General features: G+C 35.1%; 1 protein-coding gene across 1 annotated transcript; it reads left to right on the top strand.

Annotated features, from left to right (window-relative positions):
• The first annotated feature begins 16,084 nt into the window (after positions 1-16,084).
• LOC120336412 (uncharacterized) lies at positions 16,085-23,150 on the top strand. Its single transcript, XM_039404083.2, has 7 exons — positions 16,085-16,896; positions 17,331-17,579; positions 18,134-18,268; positions 18,938-19,107; positions 19,524-19,676; positions 20,100-20,310; positions 21,199-23,150. The coding sequence occupies exons 1-7, from the start codon at positions 16,651-16,653 to the stop codon at positions 21,724-21,726; spliced, it is 1,692 nt and encodes a 563-aa protein (XP_039260017.2). The 5' UTR covers positions 16,085-16,650; the 3' UTR covers positions 21,727-23,150.
• The last annotated feature ends 730 nt before the right edge of the window (positions 23,151-23,880 follow it).

Below are 23,880 nucleotides of genomic sequence, written 5' to 3'. Positions count from 1 at the left end.
GAGGAAAGCTTACTTGTGCCTTTATGGGTTTCGCTTTGGGTAGGATCTTCATATAAGCGCGACTGGACTGAGGTCTGAACTCTGGATCTCCAGTTGGATAATGTATATTTAATACACTGACTTGTAAAGATCCATTTGTACACTCAGTGTCCAATGAGCTGAAAAAGCCTAACTTGGTAACATCACGCGCACTCACTCAGAAATACAGGAGACCGATATCTGAGCAAAGATACAGGCCAACACACTAAACTGCCAAGAAAGACTATAAAAAGACATGATATACTCGACATAGTCGACCACATGTTGAAAGTACAGTAAGTTGGTCTCGCGCAATCCAACTCGTAATTCATTTAGATTCGCCAATATTATAAAACTTACGACACTTGCATAAATATAATTTTGTGTCTCCAGTATTAGATTTTCTATATGTAGCCTACTATTCAAACAACTGAACTATCGCACTATTGGATTCCTCGGGCCCCTTAAATGTTCCACTGGAATTATGCTTCACCAAAAAAAAAAAAAATTTCAAAACCACTGGGTTGCATCAATAAATGATTCCATGTTTGATAACTTGACTAACTGGACAGCATAACCGATTTTTAATCGCATAACCCACACGGACTGGTAACCTGGCAAAAGGGCGTGGTACTCAGGTTTGATTACGCAGTCATTTCGGCTTTCATCACCCCCACCGGATTGTGTGTGGAAATGCTTCTTATTAAATTTCTTTTTTTTTTTTGAAACTTCATCGCTTTTGGCAGAATCCAAAAATCGAAAATACCTTAGAAGAGTGAGTAATTTGATACATAACATTATCACATTGCACCAAAATTGTAGGGTCACATTTTTGCCAGAACAGCCATAGACCACTCACAACACTATCACCCTTGTGTGGTGCATACCATATATGTACACACCCTTTAAACTTGACCATTTCCCCGTTTTATAGTATATATGTGGTATCATCACTCAATGGTATTGTACTTACATCCAAATTCTTAATCTTATTACTATATTTACATGCAGTGTGTTTCATGTTGTGTTGTGTCTGTATTTATATATAGAGATGTTGTTTTGTTATACAAACTCCTTTGTACACACAGTTTTGGATACTCCACTCTTACCTCTGTTACCAAACCCACCCACCCTCTTTGCACAACTGTCTGTATAAAGGACCATATTATACGTATTTGATGTACCGTAATATAATTTATACATATCAAAAGGGATGTATGACGCATATTCGTGTTTTAGGCCAGTATGATCTTGTGCATACATACCGTATTCAGTATTTATAATTACTAATTCTTTTATATTGCTTTTACGAGACGAATAAACATACATACATACACCGGACCAATATGTAAATCCTATCCCTTTCTTACAAACTTTTAATAATAATATACAATAAACATATATAACCGCACGAACAAACGCAGCATGTTAATTACCGAATTTGCCTCGAGGAAAATCTGCCTATAAGTAATATTTTGACGGCGGTGTCCTCGTCAGTCACCGTAGCGCAGGGGTAGCGACTAGGTGCCGCTGAGCGTAAGACTTTGGAGGATGAACTGATAGTAAGCCCCAAAACGGCCAATTATCAGTGAATAGCTCTAGAATAGAGCAAAATAGTATTGAAAAAGACGTTCTTACCACTTTGTGTCTAACTTTAAATGCCATAAAATCGTTTGTTTCAAAATTTCGGATCTTAGGGCAAAAAATAAACACACTCGCTACCACTCAAAATTAAAAAAAAAAAAAAAAGATTGCGCAAGAAATTCCAATTTTCAAATCATTCCTAACACTAACTAGATAAATACCAATTTTTAAACGATGCGGACCGTTTGCGTGTAAAGCGAACGTGATGACCACTACACTACAGAAACGCATACGCCGGAGGGTCATATTAAAATGAACAATACTCTTGGGAGACTTCTATATAGGGAAACATATACACCCGTGGTTCGTGAAATCGGCTTGAAACCGACCCTGATGTCTTTCCGTAGTGTAGTGGTCATCGCGTTTGCAAACGGTCCTTCAAAAGTGAGAAACATGTTTTCCTGTTAACATTTCGCTCTAGCCTAAAATCTTTGACGGATCTCGTTCATCGCCGTAAGAAATGGTGCATATTATGAACTTAGGTATCCTTTTTAAAGTATAAATTAACCCTTCGTGGTAGATTTTTACTTCCTCCTAATATCTCGAAATACTTTTAAGATGAAATGAATATTTGCTCGAACAATCGATAATAACCAAATGTATTTTTATCATAATTATCACACATTTAAGAAAAATGGGTTGAAATGCTGAAATTAATCAGTTGTTAAAAACATCTCAAATACAATAAGTAAAAAAAGTTTAACTTCAGTGGGAAGTATTGCGGTAAACTTATAAATGAAAATAGTTGTCAAATCACCGACTTTTTTTTTAATTCTAGATAAGTAATTTTATCCGTTGCTAAAACGTGGAGATAATGAATATAGACATTTCGAATGTCAAGTTGCTCAATTTAAAGCGTAAAAGTGTGGAATCGAGTAATATATGAACCGAATAAAATGAACAGGAGACGGATTAAAATATGCAGTGGATCTTGAGAAGACTTCGAAGTTTTTTAAAAACCCAAATAACACGCATATGTAGTTACCACACACCCTGCCTCTATACACGGCGGTTGTGAATTAAGTATTTTAGGTTCGAAACCTGCTTGGTCTAGCAGTATATTCCTACCAAGCCGCAAGTTTCAGATTTTTACGTAAGAGTTACAGTTTCCGTGAAGCCTCGTTCTGAGTGGAAATACGAAACACCGTGAGAAAATGACCGCGGAGACTTATCATAACTACATTCTCATTCGTCACATATACAAATCGTTACGTTGTTAACGATCCATCCAACGTGAATCTAGACCGCTAGGATTGATATCTAACTTTCAAGTGTTTCCTCTTTTATGTCATTTATTTCGCCGTCATATCCATTGTGCAAGGCTGGCTGCATTCTGCGTTATTGGACACGTTAGTGGACATAACGATCGTTTTGTTATTATGTTGTTGTTGTACTTATTCTTTGTAGCAGAAAAAAAACTCTTTGATTACTGGACTAATCAATTTGAAACTAAACTTTTCGCTAGAACGCTATTACTTTTATTTATTTCAAGTATCCCGGTGTGCTGTATGGGATTCGTTTCTTCGTGTGATATGACGTCATCACAATTTTTCCACTATGTTGCGCTATGTGCTCATAAATTTGAGCATAACTCTCTTGTTTATCGCCATTTGATTGTTCACAGCGTACTCAATTATAAATTTTTACCCACTGTCTAATGAACACAATTGCTACGACACCGTCACTCCCACCACTTCAAGGCAAACCATATGCTTATTTTGTCTCATATTCTTTTGAATGATGTATTGGACTGAAACAAGTGCAGAAACGAAACATTTAGTGAACTTGCAAACAGCTGTGCAGATTATATCTCATATTCGGTAAACAAAGGTTTAGAATTCGAAGTTTTATAAGATTTTCATATTCAGCAAACGAATAATTCAAATTTTACAATTGCGGTAAATTTTGAATTCGACAAACAAACTTTTCAAAATCTAAGTTTTGTGATGAAGTTTTTATTTCGTGTTGCAGTCCTAACCAATTACAATTCTTATTTCTACGCCGTGATTATCTTGTTGAAACGTGTAAAAACAATAAAAAACCCGTCAAAAAGCACTAGAAACCTTGCTAAAAAGTGCAAAAATGTATCAGTAGTTCGCTCAACTTCATTTGTCTCTTGTAACTTTGCTCAGAGATCATTTTTCTATATTTTTGAGTGATGCGCGTAACTTTGCTTTCAGTAAATTTGCTTATACAAACACACACACTTTGCCCTGATTGCATATAGAAGGAATGCACAAACTTCATGTGCGGCGAGCACCCTAATCATCATACACGAGTAGCAGACGTAAATTAACTCTTCGCTATATTTATCTCGGGAACTGAATGCCAAGCCCTGTATTATCCCCAAGATTAACAACTGAATAAAAAAAAAATATGGCTAATGTACTGATTTATATTCTTCGAGTAAAGTTGTAAATTGATGATGTTTTAGCCTTTTTTGATATAATTCGTACACTTTACCACAATTTTCACATTACTTGAATTTCGAATACAATTTATTGGAATGGTCGTGATCACAAATGTACTGATTGACTCGACATGGTTTGCAATACGCTAATCATTGTTATCAGATTTCCTATTTCCAGAGGTAAATAGTATCTTGTGCTACTATAATAGAAACCAGTCGAACTTTACATTTATTATTGCGATTTTGAGGAAAATCCATAACATGCACTGCGATTAATACTTCAGCCTTCTCCTCTTATGGAATTAGTTTGAAACGAGCACGTCAAAACCTGACAAAAATAGCACGTGGTGACTCAGTATTCTAAATTACCAAAATTATGTTGAAACCAATGCAACCATCGAAAATATTCATAACGGTCGGTTGTAAAATAGCAAATATGCAATTTATATATATGTATTCCTATTTTATCGATTTGATCGACAACACGGGGTTATTTTCGTTGTACTTGGGCGACGTTAATATTTGGGTCACATTTTGCTGTCGCACAAATAGTTTGGACTTTATTTTCTTCAGGAGCAAAAAGTGTGAAACTTTTTGTGATTCTGGTTCTTGTCGACAGTTTCTAGGCCCAGCTATGTATCTTGTAGTTGTTTTTGCTAAGTTGGGGCTACAAATATATATCATGATTTCTCTTTTTAGACCCGGTTATCTTTTGACAAGATTTTGAGGATTAACAGGAAATTTTTTTCGCTATCGTATTGTATTCCAATAATTCGTTGGAAACATATCTGGAACTTGGAGTACTGTTATGGTAAATTATACCCTAAATGTGCAAACTTGCAGACTGGACCTATTACGTCATATATAGTATGTATCTGCTTAGTCAGGAGCGATGAGAAGTCGGTTTTAGTTATCGATTCAAATAAAAGATAAATTCAGTCGGATCTTGCTCGCCTTACCGTACTTGGTAAGGATTTCCCATAATTAATCGAATTGGTGGGGATATCTCTTCAAGTGTGCAAAGTATCTCACTATCTAATTATGGCAGCCATGCGAATATATGGAGCAAACATAATAATCCTCTCCAGAGTGACAGAATAGAGTCTTTTCGTGATATTATTAGGAGTGTTTATAGAGTTTCTTTTCAGGGTTTTGCTGATATATCAATTCAATGGACCATATATAGAAACTTTATTATGTTGTTTTGTTCTGCCAGCTAATATTTAGTAAGTTGCATATTAATAGTTTTATTTGAACTCCTGGATATGAATCACTGTTTGCCACAACTTGTGAATGAAGTTGCCAAAGTTCAATTCGTTAATTGAAGGTGAATATAATTTATTGAACAACTATCATAATGTCAAATATTCATTAGTTTCATAGACACCCGATTAGTTTCTGTTTTGAGCATTAAAGATTAAGTTTTTCAAACCAATCAATTCTGTACATTCTAGCATTGCTCAATCAGAAAATTAACTAATAATACATATTACATATGATAACAATTTTTGATTTGGCAACATATTCCATATTCTTAACAACATGCTTGACTATTGCCGACTTTATTTATATTTTGCTTGAAAGCTAACAAAAAAGCGGCGACGTCGTCTCATAAACTGGTACCTATCTATATCGATAAATGAATATGAAACATTCAGTACTCCAGAAGTATGTGAACCAAGATGGCGGACACCGGAACATTGTATGTGTACAACGTTAGGGTTAGGCCATAATTTCAGGAACAAATACTACGGGACTCACTTGGGTATTCCCCGACCTTGTAATAGAACTAAGGAAAATTAGAATACAATTATGGCCTAATCCTAACCTGGTGCACATACTACGTACCGGTGTCCGCCATCTTGGTTCACATATTTCTGGAGCGCCAAACATTCATACCGGTACATTATTATATTTTCCCAAACCAAATCAACAAAATCATTTTTTTGCTGAAGATGCATTTTAGATCAAATAACGTTAGCGTGGTTTTCCTAATCGCAGATGTGGTGATTTACGATGCTAACAAGAAAACAGACAAAAAACAAAGCGCTTTGCTTCCATTTTGAGGGTTTAATATATGAAAGACGTTAAAGCGGTTCAATAAATGATTGAAGAAATATGTGCTTCATTGTACAGTATATAAGATAATTCGGAGTCATTCAAAAACATGTGGAAGGAAAGATGGTATTTGGAGAATGAAGAATTCGGTGAGGATAAAACTAGTAAATATCGCAAGAAAAGTCATATGGTTGATCTGAAAAAAGAAGTTGTTCAGCAAATATCGGAAAAAAGACATATTGGCCAAATATCCACAAACCGTTGGTATGATTGGAAAGGTATTTATCAGCCAAACCCCTCTTGTGCACTATAAAAGTTTATCTATTACCATTCATGAATATAAGTGATATAGCATTGTAAGCTGCCTCTAAGTGAGTGTTGATTCTGAGTATGCCAATAAAACTACAATCGAAATCGGTGCGAGCCTGGTAAAATATGTTGGTGATCGACAAGAAATGTCTTTTTTTAACATTTGTATCTAATTCTCAAACTCAAAATTTATGTACCTATACATGTACCTTATGCTTTATGAGGAAGTGAATAAGCGATTGGTGTGAAACTAAAAGTAAATGAGAAATAAATTTTCTCTTACATTCTCTCTTAAAGATACTCAGGTTATTTTCTAATATGTAATATCGCCCCTCTTTTCTAAGTTTCTGATAATGCATCTTTCAATTGGTTTTTAAATTCTTTAAAATTTCGGCACGAAACACGCGCACCAATTTTTGATCTACATATTGATTTTCCCTTATCTTAAAAATGAAACTAGATTCTGAAACCATGCCCATTTTGGCAAATGAATATAGGTTATTTTTATTCATTTTGTAAAAATTGTTCGAAATACCTTCATAACGTTTCTGGACTTTGAATCGCTGACAACGAAATACTAGAAAAAGTGTGGTGCGTGATATATAGCGGTCATCGTGATATTTATTCTTGATTACTGTGTACTTTTACTAGGATTTTTCCGCATTGTTGTGAACACATAATATTAATTACATTAACTGGCGTAACTATTTTCCAACTATTAAATAAGCAAATCAGTTAATGGCCTATACACTGTGGACTAATTTGGACGCAACCCACTCAGATATATATATTGCCTGAAATTGAAATTCAGATTAAAAAGATCTACTTAGCTCTTGAAATTTTTCTAACGAACTGGAACTCTGGCATATTTAAAAGCTCGTGTTATTCTTTTAGGGACAGCATTCCTAATCAAACAAATGGGGTACAATTTGTTGCCGAGACTTGTGGCAACGCAGGAATTAGAACACGTCTATGTATGGAAAGTCTGAATTGCTCCTGACGATGCCGAGTTATTTCGTTTTCCACCCCCATTCCCTCTGTTCTCCCGTTTTAAATATATAATTATGCAACTTACGGTCATCAGAACACGAAATATTGCATTTATTAGGAAAAGTTTCTGGTAATGGTAAAAGTTTTCTGGAAATGGTAACTATATTTGAAAGAATATATTTTATTTCAAAGAACGGGTAATTATTCAGGTGATGGTTCGATTTAATGGTGGGAGGTACCAAAATACAACGTGTAGTTTTAACTTGCTCATATAAATACTTTCAATTGTTAATACAATAAATTATCGCAAAACAACTTAATATTTATGGCGATTTCAAGACCCTCAACATCATGAATCGATATTTTCTAGTTCTTTTGCCTAAAAGTGATGTAAAGCAAGTGTAATGCACTTATTATAGAAAAATACATTTGAATACAACAAAAAACGACATCGAACGCACAAAATTGAGATAATCGATGAAACCCTATAGTAACTTCGATATGCGATAATTAGTTTTCTAACCCCATTTATTTGCGAATTTAATGCGTCTCTGAAATACCAAGTGATTGGTATTGACATCATTGGTTTTCATCAAATATATCAAAAGTGATAGCCGAAAAAAACGATAAAAAAATAAATTTAAAATACAATTTTTTCGAATTTTATTGATGATAACATTTTTAGCTTTCTTATGTTGAAATATATCCGAATATACTAAAAATTTTAATCCAAATGCACTAGAACAAATTTTCCATTTTGGGGTCCGAGGTCATATAGGTAATTGAAACCACTCCCTTAAGATATAATTATAAAATTCTCACATCGACTAAAGCAAAAAAAAATTAAGTTTGACTGAAAATTCGCTCATTTATATGTGTTTGAAGTTTAACTCACGACTTCGTAACTTTCAGCAATAAGTCATTTAACAGATAATCCAATTTATGAAATTATGGAAATTTTGTCATGTGGTATTCAAAACTCCACTATGAACAACTTTCAAAATATCGCTATTAGATCTCTTTTCAGGTTACACTTTGACCTCAATAAAATAGTCTATTCTATATTTGAAATTGCAATTACTTCGCAAAATATAATTTTGTAGACGATGAGATTTTAGTTCTGAATAATTCCTGAACAATACTTTTCAGTATGTATACTGTCAATTTATTATTTTTCCATGTGTGTCATCTATTACGAGTATAAAAATAATTAAATGAGTAGTCTCATATTTTCATGTGCATGGTCTAATATCGTCTGTTACACGAGAAACTCATTTGTGATTAGGCAACCGAGAGCACTTCAGTTCGAAAGCGCAGTCGGAGTCAGATGTCGTTACGCACGACGAAACTTGATACGAAAGTATATTCGGGGTTTCGGGAACAAACGAACATTTTACAGGGAACTAATCCGTGCCAAACTTGGCAAGAAGGTCTGTCACGATGTCTACAAAACCCACAAAAGTGATCAGGCCAAAGGAAGAGGTTTATTTTTTGCAAAATCGGGTTTTTGGGTTTCGGATGCGAGTACCCGTCAATCTAGTCACACTCGAGTGATTTCAATGTTTACAGGTCATTGAGTTCTGTTTCCGGGCAGAGCGTTTTGCATACTATATTTTTACAAATATATTCGACAGGTGGGCAGTGGCTTACAAGCAAAGCATTTAGGGGAAGCGTGACCGTTTTTAATGATGGACTATGATTAAATAGCCAGCTCGCGGTGTCGACCATATCCAATGATGTTCCTCATTCCCGCAAATAGGCTAAATAACGTAGTCCCTCGGAATTGGGCGACGACGATTGGGCACCAACTCCACTATATTTAAAACAAACTGTATTACTTGCGTAAAATTTTGTCATACCATTTTTTATTGAAAACCGCTAAAAATAACGCTGTGAGTGGCTCACCATATGCCACAGAAAACGAGTAGCCCAGCTGCAGCAAAAAATAACATGTGACCGAAATGCAGCAAATAGATGTATATATATATATATATATATATATATACAATACGTTCCACAGTAAGTGGGCATAAAATTTACGAAAGATTGGTAGGCATATGCTTGCTCAATAAATTAAAATATAACGAATTTGGGCATTTTAGTGTAGAGGTTGCACCAAGGTTGGTAAAGTTAAAGTACCGGGTACTTTAGAAATAGACTCGCTACACCTATAGTTCCTCCGGCTTTTTGGGCAGCCATGGCGACAGTCTACAAACGCGACTACTGGGCTATGGACAGAAGATGGCGAATCATACTGAATACTCCAATCAATGGCTGATGGAAGAGAGATAATAACTAATATATTTACTTTTTAGATATAATTTGAAACCGTAATAGCCTAAAGATTTAATGGTACTTGGTAAGGCATTCCACAGTTTCACACCCGTGTATTTTATGGATTTCTGTGTCCTGCTTGATGAATATCTTGGGACATAATATGAACTTGACGAAGCTGATCTAGTAGAGTATGAATGGGTATTACTCTGCATTCTGAAAATTCCCGCGAATGCCATGGGAAGCTTGTTATCGAAGTACTGGTCCATGAGTTTCAGTATCTCAAATTCATGGATATGACCAAGCTTAATAATTCGACACCTGTGGTACAAAGAATCTAGTCTAGATCGGAAAGGTGCACTACATATGGCTCTAATTGCTTTGTTTTGCAAAACTTCTAATCTGTGGAGTAGAGTCGATGACGCACTACCCCAAGTTATAATGCCATACTGCAGATACGACTGGAAAAGAGAAAAATAAACCAATCGCAGAGCTGGCATGGTGAGGAATTTTCTTAGTTTAAATAATAAACCTGTTGCACTTGACAACTTTCCAGCAATGTAATTAATGTGTGATGTCCATTTCAATTGGTCATCAATGTGGATACCTAGGTATTTGTATGAGTTGACATTTTCAAGTGAAACCTTGTCAATATTAATTTGAAGCCGAATTTTATTTTTTTCATTTATCCTGGGACTAATTAATAAGCATTTTGATTTTTCAATATTTAGGGTGAGTTTATTTATGGTCATCCAGGTTTCAATTTTTTGCATTTCAGAATTCATCCGCAATTCCAAGTCGTTTGGCTAAGCTGAACTTCCAAACAAACCGGTATCGTCAGCGAAGAGTTTGACAAGTAATTTAGTGGCATGAGGAAGGTCATTGACAAATAGAATAAACATTATCGGTCCAATAATCGATCCTTGTGGGATTCCGCATTGTACAGTCGAGAGTTTGGAGCAATTCGAACCAAATTTAACACATTGCTGAAGTGAACTCAAATAGCTCCTGAAAAAAGTCAACGCGTGACCGCGATACTAAACACTTGAATAAATCGGCAATAATGGCATTTCTACGTGGTCAAAATAATATTTCTCCCCGTCCCCAATATCTCGCAAAATTTCCATAGAATACAAAATTTACCAGTCGTACTTATCTGGTTCGACAATTTTAAATTACCAAATTGAAAAATATGATAATTCTTACCCGTAACTCGTTGTAAATTAATATTAATAAATTCTAATTTGCTTTTAAATGCGCTGTTATTTGTATAATTAAAGTGATTGAGTCAGGAATGGAGAGAATGAAATACGCTTTACTGAATTGCAAGTGGGACACCTTTGACAAGTGGGACATGTGTGACAAGTGTTACATTGGTACAAGTGGGACATGTTGTACAAGTGTGGCACGTGGTACAAATGTGACAAGTGGAACACGTGGGACAAGTGGGACACGTGGGACACGACATTTTTGAGACACCCGTTGTCAAACACTGTTGTGTCATAAGGCGAAAATGTCGTCACCAAAACAACTTGCAGACATATTAAGCAAGCATTGTGGTATTTCTCCACCCATATCCAGTCAAAAATCTATTTGAATTGGTCAGCTTTCTTTTCAAACTCATGTTTACAAAATAACTTACAAATAACTGCAGATTGATTGATTACCAAATGTGAGGTACCGAAGGTTTAATTCAGTAACATTAGTGATGTAACGATATGGCAAAAGATTTTTCTGGTTATTTTTATGACGAAACAACAACAAATGTCATTTTTTGTTTCCCCTAATATAATGAAGCGGCGGGCCACTTGTGGCCCGCGGGCATGGAACACCCTGCTCTAGAGTGTGCGCGCGCACACAGCTTTTAGAGGCTGCGCACACGCATAGATATAATGAGCACAGACGTATTTCGATGTAATGTAACAATGTTCTCGGTTGGCAGGTTGAGAAAGTTTGTTGTTGGCCCACCCATTACCCGGTTAGAACGCCAAAATTTCTTCATTGGTTTTTGCACAAATATTAGTCATTTCCAAAAAAGTGCCCACACACCAAAATTTCTGCGCACACATACTACAAAAAATTAGAGGGAACATTGCATGTAACCCAGTTTCAAACTCTGCCCTGAAATATATCTTGTCGACATATTCGATGGTGCTGCTGCTGCTTCTTTCAACAATGAATGAATGATCCCAACTTCCGTCATAACGCTGTTGCCAGAATGTCTGTGATCTCCCAGGTCATTTTATTTTTCACTAATCGTAACTACAGTCGATTTACATCGGAATTTCTAAATTGGCGTCAGCGCCAGTACATTACGCCTACAGTATTCATGGCCTTTGTAGATCAGTAGGCTATTTCGTTTTCTCGCGAGGTCTTAGAATTGCAAGCGCAATGTTCCCCCACTTCTTTTGGCAAAAAACTTGTTGTCTTCACAGATACAATGCCTTCAAAACAGCATTTGAATTATCTGCGAGGGAAAAGGGGATCGGTGCGACGAAACTATTTGCACGGGGTCAAACTAATACATCAATTAAAATCTTTGATTCGCTTCAAGAGTCATGGACAGTTCACAGCTCAAGGTCGATTGCGTCGTTTGATATCGAAAATTGCGACGACAGTGACAGCTGAAGTAAGTATATATATATATATATACATATATCAGAAATATATATGACCGGGCAAATGTTAAATAGCTCGAAGCATGCGAGTTTTAATGATTGTAATCGAGGGTTTTATGGATATGAAGTATACAGGAGTAGAAAGAAGCCTATGTATAACTTTTCAACCCTACATGGCATAAAAGTTCGAGGGTGTATGTATATGTAAATACGCTGATATCCGTGGATGCAAAGATCCATGGGTGCAAATGTCCGTGACGCAAAGGTCCATGGGTGCAAATGTTCGTGGGTGCAAACGTCCATGGGTGCGGATGTCCGTGGGCGCAAATGCCTATGGGTTCAGATGTTCTTGCGTGCAAATGTTCTGGGTGCAAATGTCCGTGGGTGGGAATGCCCATGGGTTCAAATGTCCAAAGATGCAAATGTCCGAGGGTGCAATAGTTCGTTGGTGCAAATGTCCATGGTTGCAAATATACATGAGTGGAAATGTCCTTGGGTGGAAAAGTTTAGTGGTTGCAAATGATCGTGGGTACAAATGTTTGTGGGTGCAAATGTATGTGGGTTCATATGTCCACGGATGTCTATAAGCGGGTATTAAAATCTGAGAATGCGAATGTTCGTTGGTTCAAAAATGTTCATGTGCAAGGATATTAGAGCCACACATCACGTATGCCAGGTACCGTTACGCCATGTCGGAGTACCGCTTATAAAAACGACTACAGATCGCCTGCAGTAGTTTGTGTTTTCGTGAAATTTTGCTATAACTCAGACAAAATACACGACAATGATTTAGTTTTTGAATTTTTTTTCTTAGCGGACATTTCCTATCGTGCGAAGTTTAAAGAAAACGAGAGAGCGATATAAAAATATATCAAAAATATATATGGACACGGATGCCTCAACGAAGTAGTACGGGTATGCAATCCGTCACAGTGGACTACCGCCGCAAGGCGAGCAGTTTATAATTTTTGATGACGTCTTTTTGCATAAAAAACGAATTCCATAGAGCTAACAGAAATTTTTGAAATAAATAAAAGTAATAGCCTTCTAGTTAGTGCAAAACACAATCTCCAACCACTGAAAATTTCACAAAGCGATTTTTTCGTGACAAGAACTTAGGAGTGAAAATCGAATCACATAGGTCATAGAGCATGGGTTGGCAACCTTTAGCATTGAAAGAGCCATTTGACATCTTTTCCATCAAACTCATGCTTTCTCGGAGCCGCAACATCTACTCTAATGTCAGTGGCTATTAAAACTCTCGAAAAAGTTTATTTTGAAAGACTTGAATCACCTTAATCCCATTTTTGCCTCTCGCGATTTCAAGATATACCGCTCGCGAAGTATATATGGTTTAAGACAAGTGTTTCAAACCATCATTTTGATTCAAAACATTTAATAATCTGTCATATAAATTCATTGATCATTTGATTCAGACTCAGATTTCCGAAACACAGCTAAAAAAAACAGTAGTAAGTGCCTGTATATCTGTCTAAAGGAAAAAAGCGTCCGAGTGGCTGCTAATTCGACTACTGTTACGTTACTTATTGCATCTTGCTGATTAGCCAATGTTGCGGGAGCAAAAAGCCGCATGCGGCTAGATATTTCGGGGCGGCCGCCGGGGTAATAGGTGGTCTGGCCGGGGTAATAGCAGGTGGTCTGGCTGGGGTAATAGGTGGTCTGGCCGGGGTAATAGGTGATCACGCTCCGGTTTCGCTCGCAGTTCCACGTCACGTTTTTATTATTATCACAGGTATACTCGCTTTTGCACAACTTAATTCATTTTTGTTACAATTTAATATGTTTTCTCATTGCCAAAATCATTCAATAGTGTTATTGTCGGCACTTGCGAGAAAATTGAGGCAATCAATCTGTATTTCGCGATTTTCGCACAATGATTAATTATTATCGCTAAAAACACTAAATAGGTTTAAAGTTGTTATAAACAATTTTCACCGCTGGGCGTATCTTTTCACGTTATGAATATCGTGCAAGGCCCGAGCATTGTTTGATGGCAAGGATCATAGCATTAAGCATTTACTATTTCGGAACGCTTATTCAACTTTTCAGGCCGCAGAAACTAACGAAAAAAGATAACCGATTTTGTGTTCGAGATCGTCGATTCCACCACGCTTTGGTGAAGTAGTGCAATTTACTAAATTTAATGAAGGTTTCATTGCATCAGTGTTTGAACTACCGCGCGTTTCGAAAAATTACTGACGCGATTACCGATGGCAAGGGTGGGCAAAATAGAATATTACTATCAAATAGGATAATTTTGTGTGCAACTTTCGATGACTCTTAGCACACAAAAAACGAATCTCATAGAGTTCACGGAAATATTTGAATTAAATAAAAGTAATAGCCTTCTAGCAATAAATACAATCCTTAACCACTGAAAATTTCAAAGCAATTAGTCCCGTAATTAAAAAAAGTGCTTTTTTGTAACGATGGGAAGAAAAATTCAAACATAAAGAACAACATATGTATCTCGGGCGGAACTAAAATGCCGATAAGTTTATTTATAAGTATATAGAAGTTTATTTTGATTTTTCCGAAAAAAACCAACACAAAACACACACAGTAAATTTGGAAAAATGACAAAACCTCTAATAAAGTTTAAAAGACATGTGCCAGTTTACCCATATTGCATATGCTCATTAAACGAGTAATTGTGAATTTTATACCTGTTATATTATATTATAATTTAATCTACACGTGTCATACACAAAACAATGAACACACAAAAGATTGGTAAAACTAGCAGAACCTTTAATAAAGTTTGTAACATGTAGAAATACATGTACCAGTTTACCCATATTACAAACACATATGAACAGGCTTCTGTCACATCCCATAGCAATTTATGCCTTTCCCATAACATGGGATGCCCATTGGAATACAATTCAATAATAAAATGCTAAATTTATGTTTAGCGTCTACTGGCTCTACTAAATAGGACTACATGTACAAAGCGACATGCAAAACGACAAAATTTATTGACTTTGTTAACTTTATCGCGATACCTCGCCATCATGTTAAAATCGCATCGGTAAAGACATAACGACAGCTAGTCAGCAGGTATGATAACGCTAACGTAGTCCCCATTATTCGAACCCTTACTTTCGCTACCTTGTTTCGAGTCGACCAACCGAGTTGTTATCGGCGCCGTCTCAAAGTCGTCGACATGTCCGCCCGACACCGCATACTGCCTCGACTGCGAGAAGGCCGTATTGTTTTAACTTGATCTATTTACTGGTGTAGTTTTTATTTAAATCGAATGAACTTCGTAACATACATACTAGATACTACAGTACTAGAAGTACTTGTGGTACGGTACTAAACTACACTAGACCCAAAACAATACACATCAAAAAAGAAGGCGAAGAATCTGAAAAGTGAACAAAACCTAAAACTAGGTTTATAACGCATTGAACGCGTCCACCCATGAAGGAGAAAGAGAAAAAAATTACAACCGACGTAAGAAAATAAACATGAAATCAAACGGTTGGTCATTATTCAGACTATAACTCCATACAGTCATAATGTTTCTCATTTTGCTATCATATATATATTGTATGTGTTTTCTGGAACGATAAACAAAACAATAAAAATTCTCTCTCTAAAAAAAAAAAAAAAAAAAATTACGTGCAATCTACTCGTAAACAAAGTAATGAACTGGATAAGGAATCAATAACAGAAAACCGGTAACCTCTGAACCTAACGTAAGTCAAGTAGCCCACCAAATAATCAAGCAGAATAACAGCCGACTTTTACTGTTTTAACAGTTTTTGAAGTTTCATAAATTTATGAGGCAGGTATCTACAACTGTCTGACTGTACAGCAGGTGCCTATCCTGCTTACTAATCTTTTAAAAATGTACCGGTACTGTAGGTGGCGTGACGTAAATTTATATCGGAGGCGCATCATACCGGTATTGTTTCAACATGGTTACCGGTACGGTACCGGTAACTGAATACCATGGTTTCAAGTTAAATTGGTGTACCGGTATAGGTTCCACTCCCATTTAATTTTTCTGAATGACTCAGAAGCTATTTTCAATTGACATAACTGACAGTATTCCCTTTGCCCTGGCAGCCTGGTGGCCAAAACATTCATTTTTACCAAGCTCCTTTAACTCGTTTTGTAATTGCAGTTAAATCTCTTGGCCTAATATGTATCACTTTTCTTTGTAATCTTGGGTTCCATATGGATTTAATATTACAAAACTGGAGAAAGAGAGACGGACCCCATACTGCCATACCGTAGCTAATTTATCAATGAACACTCATTTCATTAGTTTTGGGTAGGATTTTGACAGCTTAAGTCATGCATAAGGATGAAACTGAACAATTTAACATCATCGAATATGGAAAATATGTGAAAATGGGTGATAAAAAAGTTGTTCTCTCAGAAATACGAACACTCAGGAATAATATTTCCAGTCTTCGAGGGTTTTTGCAAGGTTGTCAACATACTATCAACTCGGAAACTGTCAAGTTGGAAAAAGAATGCTTAGCCAAAATTCAGAGCTTAGAATCCAAACGACTAGATTTAGAGCGAAATTTAACGCTGGTAAGTAATGAACACGATTTGTATGTCAGGATGTACTACAGTACTAATGCAGTAATTGTTCTAGAGAGAATCTCAGTCAAAATGACGAGGTTTTTAACTTTAATCAAATGGTACATCAGCTACAAACTAGTAATCGAGAATTTTTGGAATTTCTTTGAACGTGATAGTGGTTAGCTGTTATTCACTTTAACCGGCCTACTCATTAATGAACTGTGCATGATTCATCAATGGCCAGTACCTCTACTTATATAATTATGAAGAACCATTTTGACTGACAGTATGCCATTGTTAATTGTAAGACATATTAATACAGTAATAGTAATTTTGACTTATTCGAATATTCATAAACATTTTCAACCACTTTTTCTAAATAATTTCAATAATTTTTTATACTTTGCTCTTTTCAAAATATGATGTTAAGTTCTCTTCAACAGGTCAAGGATGAACGCAACAAATTAGTTTCTGATAAATCAAAATGTCAGGAAACTATTACGGAATTGGAAAAACAACTTGTAGAATCTAAGAAGGGGGAATCAAAGCTTAATTTACAAATTTCATTTCTTGAATCCAAAATGAAATCCAAAGTTGAAGAATGCTTATCTGTTAGAAAGCATTTGGAGAAAAATAAGTTCAAATGTCTGGCTCTTGAGAATAAATTGGCTTCAAATCAAGCCTATGTCCAGGTAGAGTTTTTTAACATAGAATTAATCACTATAGTTTGATTGTCCTAAATCGCTAGGTAGATTATAAGTGCGAATATCATAATCAATGATGTTTATATGAAAATTTTTGGTAACTAGAACTTTATTCGACGAAAAATATCAGGAAAATTAATGGTCATTTATTTTAACAATGATATTTGGCAATATATTTTTTTTCCAACTTTCACTCCAAACATAGCTTTACATATGATTTGGATCTGTTAGGTAATGTAAAAGTGTCATGTCTACATAGTATAGCACTACTGCCCAATTTTCACAGTCTTTTGATTTTTGTTAGGAAGTGGGCATGGGTGGAGAACTTTACTAACAAAGTAACCATCAAACTATTGGTACAAAATTTGTTGGCAATAGTGTTCCCCGTTTGTGGATGGATGAAAGAAAAGCATTCGTGGCTTCAATGTGATAACTTACACTCGTTGTCTAAAGTTAAGAAGTTGGGAAAGATTGATTATGGAAAACTATTTGTAAAAAAGTGAAATATTTCAAAATACAAAATTATGTTAATTAAATTGTAGGAGCAAAAAGTAGTTCTACATGAAGTGGTCGCCGATCACAAACATTTAGAGTCAAGTACTACTGATTTGAAATTTCAAGTTGCTGAATCAGAAGCTTATGAAAAGGCATTGGAAGAACATGTAGCCGAATTAGAGGTATTGTAAATGATCGCCATGAATATAAGGATGCACTCAGTCTACCACATTATCAAGTTTAACATTTCCCAGCTAAGCATAATAATTTTTTTGCCAACACATGTCTTGATATGAAAAATATATAATATTTTATTATAATGTACTTGATACCTTGACGATATGAGTGAATGTTTGATAAGTAAAATAATTCCAGATTTAACCGAGAAGTTTCGAGATTAGTTTTCAAACTTCCCCAACTCATTTTTGTACCAACGATTTTTCTCACCATCACTATTTCCAAGCCTGAAGCAAATATATTATTATTGGTCGTATAGCTTTATACTGAATAACTTATGTTGTTTACTTTTATTATTATTGCAATGCTAGTTTTCTGTTTGAAAAAATAATAAACCTCACTCTATCATTGTTGTTCTATAGAGACATTATCTAGGTCTATTATTCAATATTATTTTATTTAAGCATGTTTTGAATTCAACCTCTCAATTGTTTTATGTTAAAATGGCTTGTTGTACATTAGCTTTTCATTTATCAGGTTAAATTTTTCTGATTTATTGAAAAATTTTACCGTTATGAAATTTAAAAATCTTAATTACACAGCTTACACTACTCGATTGTGCAGAATTTACCATCAAAATTAAATTAGAGTTTAATGATTTCAAATATTTGTAGGCAATTTGTTCCATCCTACGTGAACAACATGATGAACAACAAAACTATTTCTTACAAAAAGAGGTTGCGTATAAAAGATCTGCCCAGGAAAAGTTGGATAACATTAACAAAGTAAATAAAAAATTGATTTGTGAAACGCAAGAATTAAATTCAAGATTAACAGAAGAAAGGTCAGTATGAAACAAATCCCCAAATTTGCAACACTAATTACTTATCGATCTTGATCGGTAAGTATGTTGATAGGTATTTGTCTGTTAGATACACGCAATATCTCACGAAAGCGAGGTTGAATCTGCCCCAAATTTTGCATGTGCATTCATCATATCTCGGACCAGAAGCCTATTGATTTTGGATGAAATATGTTGTCTAATTAGCGAGTTATTAATTAAATTAGTGATGGGACACGCAGTGTCGCTATTGAGTCAGAGCAAAGAATACATGCCGCTAAATCGATCGGTGGTCTCTGATCGATATCTCGTTTTGATTCTTGTCTAATTCTGCGTTTCGTCCCAACTACTTGATATATATCTCTAAACCAAAAGCTGGATTCTATCATGCTAACTGATATTGATTTCACTCTTTTTAGTCTCAAATTGAATCACCAAGAAACTATTTGTAAGAATGTTGAAAGACAAAAGGAAGAAGTCGAAACATTATTGGAAAAAACACGCAACAATCTCATGGATGTTCAAGATAAACTTCAGGTCGAGAAAAACACAGTCGATATGCTTGCTAGGAAGTGAGTTATTATTCTTTTCAGACATAAAAATTATTGCATTAAGCACACAAGTTCCTTAAAACTGAGTACTCGTGGACGTTATCCTAAAAGTGAGAAACTTGAAAGCACTGTTTAAAGAATTGAGAAAAAAGTACAGTATTTCTTATTCTCAAACTTTTATTTGATTACATTGGTGAATATTGCTTCAAACTATGATTAGATACCTGCGCTGCTTATAAAGTACCTATTTTAGGGGTGTGCGACAGGCTGGAAACCTGGCCCGTCAAGCCATTCGGTGTGTCCCTTTGTTTGTTAACTTTTTGTCTAGTGCCTTCATTACTGATCACATCTTCGAATCAAACTTTTTCAAAATTTGTTCATATGCCTTGATGTATTTTCTTACTTGTGCAGAGCATTGTTTGAATTAAATAAAATTCTTTTTAGAAACGATGATTTGTCTCACCAGTTAATCCAAGTTCAAAGTGAAGTGCGAAGATTACAAGAAACAAAATGTGAACATGCGCATAATGACAAAGAGTCTGTAGATAGAAAAGCATTAACTGAGATCGGGAACACAGTGCAACAATATTTTGAAGGAAATTTAACAATAGCAAACAAATTTGAGACATCATTGAATTCTAATAATCAAGATAAGGTATGTTTTATATGATTCTTTCTTCATATGCCTATAATTCATGGATGTCCAAAACAAATCAAAGTCAAATTAATTTCAGGTATGCTTTAGAATTGTTCCATTTGAAAAATTATCATTTTGAGCAATTGTAACATAGTATGACCAATTAGGCTTCAATCCAATTTTTCAATTTGAAAAGAAATAGAATTTAAAAACTGCTTATCTGCAGCTTTCTGTATTTCACAAATTATTTGTGCTCATTTTTGAAAATATGCCAAAATGTTATTTTAAAGTGGGTTCTAGTTTCGGCCTTCTTTGTCTATATACTGTATCTTTTGTGATAACACTTTAAAGAAATACATAGTTAGTACTAAATTTAATAATAGTGAAAGATTCGGCTGATTGGCTCTATCTTCGAATTGTAAGTTAAATCATCTTTTCAAAGTTGTAATAACATTCTGGTGAAATTCAGCAATATTTTGCAGTTTGCTTTCTTTTTGTTCAGTGATGATAAACCAAAATTGCGATTGTTTCCATCACAATTGCGTTCTATTATGAAGTGTATTTTTCGGCCACATCAATTGTTATGTTTATAAACCAAACATTGGAACTATTGTTGTTATGTAATAACAATAAGTTTTCTTCATGATTGGAAGATGTTTGTGTTTTGTCGAACAAAAAACCTGTAGATCTGTTATGTTATTTAGACAAATCTAATTTTGGGATGTAGACTTCAGCACCCCATATGTGCTTATAAAGATACTAGTAAGCCCTGAAGTGTTTCAGTCCAATCAATGTGATATTATATTTTAATCAAATTGATTCTCTGTGTCTTATCTGGAATATCATCAAGCTCAATATGGCATTATTAATTAATACTGTATATTAATTTTCTTTTCTACTTGGCAGATTACAGAATGCGAGAAACAACTGGCTTTTGAAAGGCAAAAACGGTTATCAGCTGAAATAAAACTTGAAAATCTCCGAGTAGAATTGGAAAAGGCTAAAGTTGAATCCGCGATTTGCAGAAGTTATAATACACCTCGAAGATCTTATCGTAGCGGACATGCTAGAACATCTAAAAATGAAAATCATAACAGATCAAATGGATTAGAAAAGTGCAATGAATACAGTGAGTTGCTATCTCGTAATGCTGCTGGGTATAATGTACCTGACCCCTTAGTGGACGAGTGCAATGTTTCAGACATCCCTGTCCAAGATGTGGACATTTTATCTGTAACTGATCGTCAGGGAAGGTCTTCTAATCTCAGTCCAGCTCATGAGGAACATTCTGTGCAAAGCTTAAATATGTCTCCACCATTTGCTGCGGAAAGATTTGCTAATTTTAATGGTGGGAATTCTATTTCTCCTAGGGCAACTCAAAAAATGGAAGAAGCTAAGAGAAAAGCTCTTGCTCTTCTCAATGGAATAAAATAAATTAACAAGGCTCAATATCGTAGTGTATGTCCCGAATCTAAAAATCTTTTTAAAAATGGTGTTAGCATACTTTATGTAAAATATATATCTATTACTTATTTCACATTTATGCCATGATTTCCACACAAAAATAAAAAGTGATTTCAGGTATGTTGACATTTCCATTTAGTGATCTAAAGCAGGATGTTCATTTTAAACAAAATTTAACCACACCCGGGTTGTAAGAATGGTTTCCCGTGATTCAAAGATTAGGGTTGTAACAGATCCTGTCGTTCTATATTTCGCAAAATCTGGGAGAATCTTTTTCGTTGCCAATTTCTATTCAAATTTATAAATTATTCAATATTCATTAGTAATTTAACTCCATTGATCAATGCAATCATTTAAGTAAGATGTGCTGGATACGTATTGTACTCGTTTATTTCAACCTCGTTCAATACTCACAATGTACATACTAGGAGTGGCCGCAAATATTTACGAACAGGGTTGCGTTCTGGATATGGTAAATAGTAATAATCATTTTTATACATATGTTTTACTGAAACAATAGACAGGTAGAGCAGCACGCTCTGTAATTTGGGTTAAATTCCCAATATAACCTCTTTATACTAATATCTATGACAACCCAGCACCAACTCCATGGTTGTATGGAAACAATTAACAATTTTTTGTGCTTTTGGTGTTCAAATTAATCAATTTTATCCGCTTTCTGCACACGCGCTATAGTGTCTTGTCATTTATATACACACAGATTAGCCCAGGGCTAGGTGGACTGAATATTGCCTGAAAAATAGATTGATTTTAAAAATCAGTTATCCAAAATTATTCCAGGTTATGTCTAAAAATAAATTTCTTAATGCATCGAATGGTGTACTTTAACCTTTGTAACGATGACCTTTGTCTGATAAATGTAATCTGTTTTATTCACTGAAAATTCTGGATTGAATGAGTACCATACTTATATTCTGTCTGCTATGCGACTGCAATATATAATCCCATTATCAAAAAGATTCAATATGCTACTAACCCACAGTGTGGGAGAACATGTTCCTTTGTCATCATGTTGCCTTCATGTTTCATTGCATCTCGTTCTTATTGATTACGTTATTGTAATTTTGCTCGTTCATTTATTGTAACTTTTCCTCTCCATGTGATTGCGCCAGAGCAATCTTGCATATGGTCTGAAAACATAGTGTCTATAATATAGTAAAATAAGTATAGCGGATTTATGCGGGATCTCGCCCAATGCTCATTTCTCACCAAATTTCTACTTGCCTCTAAAATTTTCAATCATAATTTTGGCTCTTGTAGGTAGCACCCTGAGGATTCATACTTGTGTTTCAAGTTTTGTTGTTTAGTTATTTTCTAGTTGTTATTGCACTTAATTGGTTTGTTGTTGCACAATAAAGATCTTATTTTTTGTATTGGTGTGTACTTTTTTTTCAAATTCAGTACTGGTTGAAGTTAGATAACACTGACTTTACAACACTTAGTTTTACAATTATCATGGACTCATGGTCTCAGATGAGCTGCTATGACATGCACTAACGGGGTTTCAAGGAGTATTCAATCATTGAGGTGATAATATCAGGGAATGTGGCAGTTGCACTCTTCTAAGCTGAAAATCACAAATGACTCCTCCATTTTTACTAATATTATTAAGAAATGCAAGTGATCTCTGTAGGCGATAGAAGTCGTTTATCTATCAGTTAAGAGTTTGTTTATTTCATTTTATCAAACCATGAAAACAACATATGCATACATAAATAATTATCAAATAAGCAGATTTTTTCGGTACATGACTGGGAGGCAACGATACGACCTTTGGGGGTCATCAAATGCAGTTGCCACCCAATTCAAATAAGTATGAAAACTAGAATATCGGTCAGAGACCGAAGACTTATCATCGAAAGTGAGGGGATCCCAAAAAAGCGCTCTTACTCCATAGTGACAACTTGTGTCCCATCACTAATTAATTAATAACTCGCTAATTATACGACATAATTCATCCAAAATCAATAGGCTTCTGATCCGACATATGATGAATGCACATGCAAAATCTGGGGCAGATTCAATCTCGCTTTCGTGAGATATCGCGTGCATCAGACAGACAGACAAATACCTATCAATATACTTACTGATTAAAATCGATAA

The sequence above is a fragment of the Styela clava genome, chromosome 2 (assembly GCF_964204865.1).
Source record: "Styela clava chromosome 2, kaStyClav1.hap1.2, whole genome shotgun sequence".
Lineage (NCBI taxonomy): Eukaryota > Metazoa > Chordata > Ascidiacea > Stolidobranchia > Styelidae > Styela > Styela clava.
Note: the sequence above shows the minus strand (reverse complement) of the source record. Positions and strands in the feature narration are given on the sequence as shown.

What these genes read in the sequence shown, in the direction of transcription:
- LOC120336412 (XM_039404083.2), top strand. Translation starts at nt 16,651, where the DNA reads ATGCATAAGGATGAAACTGAACAATTTAACATCATCGAATATGGAAAA. An exon ending in CAAATCAAGCCTATGTCCAG is followed by an intron (nt 17,580 to 18,133) that starts GTAGAGTTTTTT and finishes ATTAAATTGTAG; the next exon opens with GAGCAAAAAGTAGTTCTACA. An exon ending in ATTCTAATAATCAAGATAAG is followed by an intron (nt 20,311 to 21,198) that starts GTATGTTTTATA and finishes TCTACTTGGCAG; the next exon opens with ATTACAGAATGCGAGAAACA.